This window comes from Penicillium canariense (genome assembly GCF_028826845.1).
Source record: "Penicillium canariense strain IBT 26290 chromosome Unknown utg000002l_segment0_segment0, whole genome shotgun sequence".
Taxonomy (NCBI): Eukaryota; Fungi; Ascomycota; class Eurotiomycetes; order Eurotiales; family Aspergillaceae; genus Penicillium; species Penicillium canariense.
The window spans coordinates 3,705,000-3,717,400 of NW_026622729.1; the positions used below are offsets into that span (position 1 = coordinate 3,705,000).

The following is a 12,401-nucleotide window of genomic DNA, read 5'->3' on the forward strand; positions in this document are numbered from 1 at the left end:
AGGATATGTGAAACCGACGCTGAAAAGATAGCTTCTGGCGCCAGAAGCGGTGCCATTTCCACGCGTATCTCTGGACGGCAGGCCGTCGCTGGACCGCCGGTCGCCCTGTACCAATCCTCCCTCAGGGCATAGTTCGGCAATCAGCAATCTTTGGCGAAGATCCCACGCCCAAGTCTGTGTGCATCTCCAACACGACTCACATGGCCCAGGCCGAAGACACGTGCGACGAGCTCGCCGAGGAGTACTTCACTGCCTCCGCCGCCATTTCCTACGCCAATCCTACCATAGTCGTCGACTGGCAAAGCTGTTCCCCGGCAAGGATCCCCGTATGCGGCTTAGCCGTGACAAACAATACGCTGTCCACGACGCCGACAATTGCCGGCAGCTCGAGAACAACTACATACTCCCACCCGGTGCCATACGTCAGTACAATCAATTCGTGGTGGTTGAAATATAGAGGATTCAACATTCAACATCTAGTATGGTGTTTTGGGGTGGCCAGGACGACCGGGTGGCTACGTTAATTACATAGGCTACAGTCACATCCTGGCCATTTGTCGATCCAACTAACCCTTTTTTGGACCCCGACAATATTCCAGTCATTTCTTGATCCATCTAGCCTTTATTTGGAGCCCGATAATCCTTCGGCCACCTTGAGAATATATAAGGCATAGCTATCCTGTTGAAAGCTGGCTGAAGGAAAACCACACCTGAAGACTGAGAGCAGCTCTCTGTCAGATCTGCCTGCCATGGCTCCAAAGTACACCGAGGCCAGCATTATTGAAAAACAAATCAGTTTCTCAGTTGTAAAAATCACATTCTTAGGGCTCTATCGATATGCGACCACAATCGATGCTGTGCTTCTTTTTATTTGTGCGGTCTCAGCCATTCTCGCTGGTGCTTGCCAGCCCGCACCAACTGTAAGCCCTTTTTTTCTCTTCTTGCATTTTTGGGGCGGGTTTTATTAACAGTGGACAGCTAGTATTTAGTCGCATTGCCTATATTTTTGTTCAAACCGAAGGCACAACAGGGCATCAAGACTCTTCTAGCGCAGTTGATCATTACACCCTGCTCTTTCTCTACATTGCCATCGGCTCATTCGTCACACAGTATGTATCCACCACTGGATTCATCTACCTTGGCGCAAAGATTACGCGGCGCATAAAAGAGCACTGCATGGAATCTATCTTAACGCAAAATGTTGCGCTGTTTGACGAGCGAGGCGCGGGGGAGATTGCTACTCAGCTTACCTCTGATGCCCACCTAATCCAGGAAGGCCTGTCGCAAAAGCTTGCTCTCACCCTCAGCGCAGTTGGGACTCTGGGTGCGACATTTATCATTGCATTCACTGTACAGTGGAAGATTACGTTTATGCTTATTTGGTGCATTGTCGTGGGTGTGATCCTCTTGCTTGGAGGCAACAAGATCGCTGCACGCTACAGCGGGAAAGCGTTGGAGGCATACTCGGCGGGCGGATCTCTGGCTGAGGAAGCCCTCAGTGCCATCCGATATACAACAGCCCTGGGCATGCAAAGAGATATCCTGGACCGGTATAGCACGCAGATTAAATCCGCTGAGAAGCATGGTTTCCGCCTAAAGAGCTTCATGGGTGCAATGGTCGGCTTTGCCGTCGGGATTGGGTATGTCAATGTTGCGTTGGCCTTTTGGCAAGGCTCTCGATACTTGTCATTCGGAAGTGCTACCTTTACCGCAGTTGTGACCATCACACTGGCAATCAAGTCTGCTGCTTTTTCAGTCCTTGGAGTGGGGGCTAATGCAGGCGCCTTCGTGTCAGCAGTTGCTGCAGGAGGGCGCGTCTTTAGCCTGATCGACCGCATCTCTCCAATTGACTCATCTTCCGCAGACGGCCTTGTGATTAGTGATGATATTGTTGGCCAAATCGAATTCCGGGATGTGAAGCATATATATCCATCTCGACCAAGCGTCGTGGTCGCAGACAATCTGACCCTGACATTTCGACCTGGACAGATGACTGCCGTCGTTGGCTCGTCTGGAGCCGGGAAAAGCACAATCGGACATCTTCTCGAGCGGTTTTACGATCCTGTCGCCGGTCAGATATTGCTGGACAACCTTGATATCCGCGATATTAATCTCAAGTCCCTCCGCCAAAATATTCGTCTGGTCGATCAAGAGCCCAGCCTTTTCAACACGACAGTGGTGGAGAATATTGCATACGGCCTGGTCGGCACAAAGTTTGAAAGTCATACGCCGGAAAAGAAACAACAAATGATTGAGAATGCGGCACGACTAGCCTGCGCCCACGACTTTATTATGCAACTGCCAGATGGATACCTTACTCGCGTTGGAGCTAGAGGATCAAAGCTATCTGGCGGTCAGAAGCAGAGGATTGCCATTGCTCGAGCACTTATTGGGCAACCGAAGATTCTTATCCTGGACGAAGCGACCTCGGCATTAGACACTACAACGGAGATTCAAGTCCAAAATACACTGAAGGCAGTTAGAAGTACCTGCACTACAATTATTATTGCACACAGACTGTCCACTATTCAAGGGGCAGATAACATCATCGTGCTGGACGGTGGGAGAATTGTTGAGCAGGGTAAACATGACCACCTCATGCAACTTCAGGGAAACTATTTCCTCCTGGTAGAGGCCCAAACTCACAGGGACAGCGCTGGAAATACTATTGATGCAAAGGTCGAAGCTGATCTCACTGAAAAAAGACTCTCCATTAGCAAAGCGTTGGATACACAGCTTGCTTTGGATGGTGAGCTGCCAGCTAGCTGGTTGAAGACCTCCCCAGATGACCTGATCGATAAATCGAACGGGGACTCATCTCTCGCTCTGGCTCGATTTGTTGCTTCTCTGAATTTAAAGGAGCTACCTATTATCTCGCTCGGGTTGGTTTGCTCGATCATTGCTGGATTCGAAGAGCCAATTTCCGCCATCTTGTTTGGGAAGGCTATTACAGCCATCGCTTTACCACCCAGTGAGGGCAGCCTCCTTCGCCGCCGTGCAGGGCTCTGGTCGCTCATGTTCTTGGTCCTGGCTCTAGTGGAATGTTTGGTATTCATTATTCAGGGAGTTGCCTTTGCCTACTGCTCCGAACGCCTTGTATACCGGGCACGCTATCGCGCTCTGGAGGCAATTCTCCGGCAGGAAATCTCTTTTTTTGAAAAGGAAGAAAACAGCATCGGGGCCTTGACATCCCTTCTCTCGGTTGAGTCTACTAATCTGGCGGGGATTAGTGGAGCGACATTGGGGACGATACTGATTGCAATTTCCACACTGGTCACCGCGTTTGTCGTGGGTTGTGCCTTTGGATGGAAACTGGCCCTTGTCTGCTCTTCAGTCATACCGGTCCTTGTTGGTAGCGGGTTCTATGGTGTCTGGCTCGTCGCAAGGCTACAAGAACAAACTGATAGGGTTAGTAAAGAGACTGCTGCATACGCGACCGAGACAGTGACCTCTATCCAAACTGTCTTTGCTTTCACGAGAGAGCAGGATGTGCTGGCGTATTTTAAACAGGTGCTTGCGATCTCCGAGCGTGCTGGCCTCAAAACCAATTTGAAAACCTCGGCGCTCTATGCCCTATCTCAGTCACTCCTCTACGCCTGTATGGGGCTCGGATTCTGGTTTGGTGGCAGGCTGATCCTTTGGCGTGAATATTCAACTTTTCAGTTCGTCACGGTCTATTCGTCTATCACCATGGGTGCCTTCTCTGCTGGCCTCGTCTTCTCATTTGCCCCTGATATCGGCAAAGCCAAGAAGTCCGCTCAGGATTTCAAGAGGCTCTTCGATCGAAAATCCAAGATCGATCCACTAAATTCCAGTGGATACAGCGTTGGAAATGTCCAAGGGAGAATTGAATTTCGAAACGTTTCTTTTCGGTATCCATCTCGGCCCGACTTGGTCTTGGATGGTGTCTCATTTACCATTGAACCTGGACAACATGTCGCGCTTGTTGGCGAAACAGGAAGTGGTAAAAGTACCATTATTTCTCTTCTCGAAAGATTCTACGACCCGACGCACGGAGAAATCTTGGTGGACGGCCAGCCGATCACCACCCTGAATGTGAAAGAGTATCGACAAGCCCTGGGCCTAGTTATTCAAGAGCCAAGCCTGTATGACGGCACGATCAGGGAGAATTTACTTCTTGGACTCAATCCGGAAGCCACTTCTGATGAAATGATTGCATCTGCTTGCAAAACCGCAAATATCTACGACTTCATCCTATCTCTTCCGTAAGTGATCTCAATCCCTGTCCTCATGAGTGCGCCAGTCAGTCACGTATTATTAGGTTATTCTAACCCATGAATTCTTCTAGGGACGGATTTTCTACCACAGTAGGCAATCGTGGCAGCCAACTGAGCGGCGGGCAGAAGCAGAGACTCGCGCTGGCTCGTGCCCTGGTGCAGCGGCCCGCCATTCTGTTACTGGATGAGGCCACCTCAGCGGTCGACGCGAAGTCCGAGAAGCTCATTCAGGAGGCGTTAGACAGCGCGTCTGAATGTCGTACCGCTCTTACAATTGCCCATCGTCTGAGCACTGTGAGAAATGCGGATGTCATCTACGTACTGGATCAAGGCCGAATCATCGAGGCAGGTTCGCATGATGAACTCGTCGCTCGACGAGGGAAGTATTTTCACTTATACACTCGAGGTGGGGAATAGAAAGAAGGGCCTACTAAACTTGAGTAAAACAATTGATATATCAAAATAAATATAGACTATGATTAGAAATTAAGTAGCGGCTATAGCTCTTCTTCTTAAGCGGGGCGTAAATGCTAATACTACGGATATCTTTAGCGATATAGTACTTATTTATACCTCGATGGTAGGTACTTTAACAGCTATATAGTTACTTCTCAACCTAAATATACAATAAGCTCGCCATAGAGTACTCTATTGCCTCCGCGCTATTTCCTACACCAATCCTACTATAGTTGTTAACTATTTAAAGGTATTCCCTAGTAAGGTTTCCTATATATTACTTAGCTATAATAAATAATACGCTATCTAAGACGCTGATAATTGCCGGTAGCTCGAGAATAACTATATACTCCTACCTAGTACTATACGTTAGTATAACTATAGCTTAATACGGAATACACAAACCTATAGCCTACCCGCGATATACTTAGTAGCGCTGTCTTCCTTTCTCCTTAAGGTAGTAATAGCAACGTGACTAGTAATAGCGTGAGGACTAAACCCTATAGTAGCGGGCATGTCGAGGGCGGCCTAGCAGCGCATACAAGCTTCACTGTTGTAAATACCAAAATTTGAATCTAGTCGGATATTTCCACGAAGCTTTTTTCATATAAATTTTTAACAACAAGAATAAGGTGTACACTTAAAAGGAGACATAATTAAGTAGATATAAACCTCCAGCCGCAGAGTAACGGGCATTGGCTTGGCCCTCAGCCAGTTGATGTAGATTTCTAATTCAGTTATACCTCTACCTGTCGAAATATGTGGAGTGGTAACTTACCACTAAGAACGGGCTTATTCATCAAGCGCCTAGGTTTCTTATATTTTTATATGTAATACTAGCTTACAGAGAAACTCAGGCTTTGTAATAGCCGAGTATCGGCCGCACGGACAGAAATACGTCCGTACAGCCAGGGGATAGCTATTTAACAGGCAATCCCCCTAATTTTCTATCATCATCAATCTGATCAATTATCTCTCGTCCTATTAGATATCTTTTATACTAGCCCATACAGAATCAGCCTATTCTATCAGTTATAAGCCCGAGTGTACACTAAAGTATCAAGATATAATCAACGAAGACCGTTACTCTATATCTTAATAGTAAGAGCCTTCCTACCGCCGAATACCCCTAAACGACTATATAAAATCCTAGAAGAGATTAATAAGGACTTAGACCAGAGGAGATACCGTTAGGATTACGGTAAAAGATATATATAAAGATATCTAATAAGACTAAATCTTAAGTAATTTAACCTATCCTATAGGACTAGCGGTTAAGGACGAAGGCCTAGTAGAGGGTCTAGATTAGTTACTTTAAAACTAAAGCTATCAAAAAGACCTTTAGGAGTATCTTAACCCTATAAAGATAGATATAGAGATTAAAAAGCTTCTAAAGAAGGCTCCCCTACCGCCGGTTAGTAAGATTAATAAGAATATAATAGACAAAGTTAACCTTACCGATAATAAATACAAGAAGTATATATATATTCTTAATAGATATAACCGTAAAGAGGCTAAATAAGTAAAGACTACCTAAGCCGTTAATAGGTTTAGTAATACTATATCCTATTTATTAGCCGTAGAGTACTATTATATACTTATAGACGTTATCTCTACTTATAAGAAGCTAGTAAAGCTAAGATAGGAGTTCGTATAGAAGGAAGTTAACCGTATAGAAGATCTCCGAAGATAGTAGTATTAAATACTAATATATCTATCTAATAATATATCTATTAATAAGTAGTTAACTACCTAGATATCTCTATACGAAAAAGCTAAAACTACGGGTATACTAGATATCTTATATAGTCTAACGCCTACTAAATTCGCTATTAGAGACTTCCTTAGAGCTATCTAGATCTAGGATAATCTCTTCTACTTAACCTAGAGTAATAGGTTAGAGATAGAGAATCCTACCTTTAGTAAGGTTATATCTATATACTATATATAATAAAGTCTACTAGAGCGTTTAGGAAAAGAAAGGGCTAGAAAGCTAGCTATATTAATACTAGATAGCTAACCGAAGGTAATACCTAAATAAAGAAACACTAAGGGTTAGTAAGATACTAAAAATTATTAGAAAGATAAGAAAAGGACCCCCTATATATATAGCAGAAACTATCCCTAGAGATTCTACTATTATATTATCGAAAGTATTAGGCTAGATTACTAGAAGCTATAAACCGAGATAGAAGAACTAGTCGTAAAGGCTATTAAGAAGCTTAGTAAATTCGACTAAGAGAAGATCGCGAAGATTAAAGAGGATAGAGGCACTACCTAGGCTACTACCTAGCTAGTAGTAACCGAAGAGATATAGGGATCGATTAGGAGAGTAGCTATATATATAATTAATATATCCTATTAGGTTAACTATATAGCTAAGAGATATCCCCTTAAAGACTCTTAGATACTAGACTTAAGAGCGAATATCTATATATATAACTACTAAGAGAGCTTTAAAAACCTTACTAAGGAAGAATTTACTATTAAAACCGGTAATAGTAACTCTATTATTAAGGATAAAAGAATAGCTATCCTCCGGTTAATAGACCTAAAGATAGGTAAAAAATAAGAGGTAGTAATAGAAGCGCTATATATACCTAATTTCTATACGAATCTACTATCCCTCGGCTATATTAGTAAGAAAGGCTTCGAATTCTATAGTAGAATCCCTACTATTATTAAGAATAAAACGCCTATTAGAGTATTAGAAAAGAGATATAACCTCTATATCGTAAGAAATACCTAAGATAGATAGAAACTACCTAAGAGCACTCCTCTAGCGATAGTAATAGATTATCCTAGGTATAGCTAAAAACCCTTTATATCTATTACTATACCGAAGCGATAGTATTAACGACTCGCCTATATATATAATTAATAGATTAAGAGGCTCTCTAAGATAGTCGATAGTATCGAGATTAAGGGAGATACTATAGATAATATAGAGTATAATCCTAAGAGATATAAGGTCTATCAACGTAATATAGCTAAGTCTTAGCAAGCAGTAAGGCTGCGTAGGAAGTTATATTAGGATAGTTAATATAGGTAGGTGTGATATAATAAAGATACTTAGAAGGGGAAGAAAAGATATAAAGGAAGCTTAGTTCAATTATTATTTGGCTAGGGATTTGATGGATATTTATATCTGATTCTGGTTGCCACTGGTTGTCACCAGTTGCATAGTATTGGTTGCTATTGTATGGTTATGATATAGCTTATGATATCGTTATGATATAGGTGGCTGCTATGTAGTAGCTTATGATATCGTTATGATATAGGTAGCTGCTATGTAGTAGCAGGAGGTAAATTCATGATAAGATTTCTGGCCGAGATATCTGGCCGAGATATCTAGCCGTTTTGACCACATCAAATATATCTTATAGGTAGGCCCTTGTAGGCCCTATATCTTAGAAGATAGTATATAAATACTTTATCTAATAAAATATTAGGAAGATTAAGTTCTATTAAGTTTTTATATCTTAGATAGGTACTAGCTTAATAGTGATTATTTAGAGATTATAAAATATATTATAGTGCTAAAGACTTATATTTATATAGACTATAAGATAGTAAATCTTATTTAAGATATAAGATATCTTATATTTTTAGTACTATATATTTACTTAGACTAATCTTATCTATTTCTCTATTTATTTTATCTTAGCTAAGTTATTTAGTAATACTATCTTAATATAGCTAAGAAGCTAGTTAAGACTAAGCTAGATAATATAAATAAGATATAGAATTCGGATAATAATAATACTATCTAATAGAGCTTACTAGAGAGAGTTAACTAAAGTCTTATTATTAGATATATTATCTATTATTAACCTAAATATTTAGGCTTTAAGATTATACTCTATAAGTATTTCGAGAAGAATATTACTTAGATTTATCTTAGTATATATACTATAAAAAGGTCTAAAACTAAGTAGTACTTTATAATATATCTAATTAAGATTAATAAAATAATCTATAATAGCTATAAATGCCTATTAAAATAGAGATATCTAGTAATTAAGTATAATTAATATCTTTATACTATCTAGTAGTATCTAAAAGATACTTTTTTATTAGTTTTTAACTAGGCTCCCTAGTTAGCGATAGATTATATTAGTAAAAAAGATTATTAGGGCTAATAGGATAGACTAGGCCTAGGAAATAAGATACTAGAACGCTAGATATTTAATAAAATAAAAAAAACTAATTAAGTATAAAAAATTATAATAGATCTTCTTCCTAAGCTTCTTATAAGAAAGGTTTATCGGCTATAGTTTCTTCCTAAGATTAATAGCTAGAATATATTAGTAAGAATTAGTTTAAAGATATAAAGACTTAGGAATATATCTCTCTTTTTAAAAGTTATATAATCTCGTCTTTTTTCTATTATTTATTTTATAAATATCTAGCTATTTTTAGATATTTCTATATTATTAATATACTATAATACTATATCTTATTTACTATTTTAAGATTAATAGTATAAGAATACTTAAGAATAGCTCTATAATATTAATATATAACTTTTAATATACTATCTATACTCTAAGTAATCTAATAGTAGCTTTTCTAAATCTCTATATAGTAGATTAAATCCTAATTAATCTTACTTTTTACCTTAAAATTAGTCTATGATTACTAATCTATTTATTTATTATATATTATTTTATTATAAAGAATAAATATCTTTCTTCGGTTAGGTCTAATATAGGCTAAGTAAAAGGGAATAATTAGTAAGTTATTTAGTTAGAAGAAGTTAGAGTCGAAGGGTTTAATTATATAGTAGCTACTAGATAGGGTTACTAGGTAGTTTAATATAGTAAGATAGCTAAGATTATCTAGATTACTATTATAAAGAGAGAATATAAAGTTAGACTACTAGTTTTATAATATAATAAATTAGCTTAGATATAATATAAAGGAGAAAGAGAGAATAGAGAATATATAGTATACTTAGAAGGTAAAATTAATAAATATAATAGATCGATTTAGAAGAGGATATACTCGCGATCGATTAGTTAGACTACCCTATTTTTATATATATTTATCCTAATAACCTAGTAATAACCTAATAACTTAGCGATAACCTAACGATAACCTAGCGATAACCTAATAACCTAGTAATAATCTAGTAATAACCTAATAATAACCTAGTAATAACCTAATAATAACCTAATTCCTACCCTAACTCCTTCTTTTATCCTTAAAAATTTTTTATCTAACTATACCTATAGTTATAGTTTAGCTTTAAAAGTCCTAATACTACTAGACTAAAGACCTTATAATTTATATAACCTTAATAGCTACTAATCTACTATAGGTTTAAAAGGTTTAAAGTAATAATAATAGGATTATATAGGTTATATAAAGTCTAGATAATTAGACTAATATTATATATTATATATTAATATATATATCTATATAGTTATATCCTAAATTCTAATAGCCGGTAGAAATATAGTAAGGAAATTAATAGTCTTTATATAGTAGATAGCCTAATTTCTAATAGCCGCTAGAAATATAGTAGGGATATTAATAGTCTCTAAGTAGTAGATAGCCTAAATTCTAATAGCTACTAAAATATAATAGGGATATTAATAGTCTTTAGTAGTAGATAGCCTAAATTCCGATAGCTATTAGAAATATAGTAGGGATATTAATAGTCTCTATATAGTAGATAGCCTAATTTCTAATAACTATTAGAAATATAGTATTAGATCCTATATAATTAATAGTAATAAATTATAATAGCTATTAGAGAAATAGTACTATAGCCTAAATACTTATTTATCGTACTAGTTTAAGGTATTAGCTAGAACTAATATAAAAAATAGTATTTTATTTTAATAATTAAGTAGCTTTATAACTAGAGTTATATAAAAAGTTAGGTCGAATTAGGTCGTATTAGGTTTTGCTAGGGCCCTAGTATTAGGTCCGGGTTAGGTCCGGGTTAGTGAAGTTCGACCCGGACTGTAACGATTTTACTACTTGTCAGGGTAGAAGGCCTATCGATCAGGTAAAGAATCGATGGCGAATAGATAATGAAACAATTATGATACAGTTCAGCCGTTCTTCTTTTCAAAGACTGAATCTTGCCGATTCAGATTGAAAGAAAACGGGACACTCTCTTTTATTAGGGAATAACGATACCGAGTGATGATAAAGAATGATATAACCACTTTTAATATCAACGCTTCCCCATATCAGACTAATACATAATCCTTCATAATTTATTCCCCCTCTAATAGTAGCTGTCCTCAGCTACAATAGAGAAATAGGGATGTTTCACTTCCGATTTGTATAAGCAACAGACTTATGATGATAGTGTTAGTTATAAAGTCTATTTTACTTTCACAATTCCGTAGGCCAAAGTTCCTGCCACTGATCCTTAATTAAATTAGCTAGGAACCGTAGCCCCGGGGTAGAGAGAAGTAAGAAAGAGAAGGAAAAGAATACAGCTAAGGCTATTTATAGTTTTTCCTTTTAGAGTCGTTGTCCTTTTAAGACCGTTTTATTATAATAGGGATAATTAGTAGCGAGAGGTATATTAATAGAGAATTTTAGTTAATTTAGGTATATTTTATGTCCGAAAGTGGATATAAGTAAAGGGTACCTAAGGTTAATTAGTGTTAATATTAATTCCTTTATTATCGAGTTCTATTAGGTTTCCTATTTTCGATTAATAAGAGAAGGCGAGTAATTACTAGGAATCGAGGGGTATTTCGACATTTTCTTTTATCAGAAAATAAGGGTTTTAGCGTACTTTTACGCGACAGGAGTTTCTAATTAGGCCGGAAGTTTCTATTCTAGTTATAGTTCGTTACTATTTATAATTTTTTAAATTATATATATATAATAGACCGGTAGTGATTTACCGATAAATCAGATATATTTCTAGTTCGTATAATAAAGAATTCTACGAACTAATATACGTCTCCGATAATATAGGTTTTATAGGTAACGATACGATTTATCTCTTTTCGGCCGTTTTATCTTTTCTCGGCGTTAATTATAAAACCCTTAGGTTTTTCCTTCTAGCGAAATTTTCTTCTTCGCTCGTTAATACCCCCTCTCTAACTACTATCTTTCTATAGTAGTTAGTTACCTTTCTACTCTCTTTCTATTAACCTTTCTATACCTTTTTAGCTAAGATACCTAAAAAGGCTACGGCTAGTCTAAAACTACGTACTACTAAGGTAGTTTTGCCTATATTACTATAGTATATAGGTTATTTCCGTGTTACCTTTATATAGTAGGACGGTACTAAACCCTTAGTAATTTAGTGCCGAATGATCTATCCTGCTTCGAAGTCTTACGAGCACTATTATAAGAATTATAGAATCTGTGAGGTAGTATAGAATCTCTTGTATATCTCTATTAATTAGATTTTGCTAATTATATAAAGATCCTAGGTAGTATAACTAGAGACCGACTAGATTTTACTAGGCTTCTCGAGTTTATTAAGGAGTTTTAGGCCTCTTATTAAGATAGTATCGTTATTAATACTCCCCCGAATTACGATCCCTTGATAGGTACCTATCCGTTAGCATTTCTGAGGTATATCATTTAGGCTATGTAATACCTTTATAATAGCTTTAATACCCTAGTTTCTGCGCATCGGCGCGAATATAAATTTAAAAGCTAAAAGGTAGCTAATAATATATATAATTATCTTCTTTTCTATAAGGTTTCTCTAATAATTTA

The 12,401-nt window shown here is 37.7% G+C and overlaps 1 protein-coding gene across 1 annotated transcript; it reads left to right on the forward strand.

Moving 5' to 3' along the window:
• Positions 1-749: 749 nt before the first annotated feature.
• Positions 750-6,003, forward strand: N7482_004522 (ABC transporter ATP-binding protein; the record flags this gene model as incomplete). The annotated part of the gene is made up of 4 exons (XM_056686647.1): positions 750-920; positions 979-4,226; positions 4,310-4,587; positions 5,960-6,003. 4 exons carry the CDS (start codon positions 750-752, stop codon positions 6,001-6,003), a joined length of 3,741 nt encoding a protein of 1,246 aa, XP_056545389.1.
• Between the last annotated feature and the right edge of the window lie 6,398 nt (positions 6,004-12,401).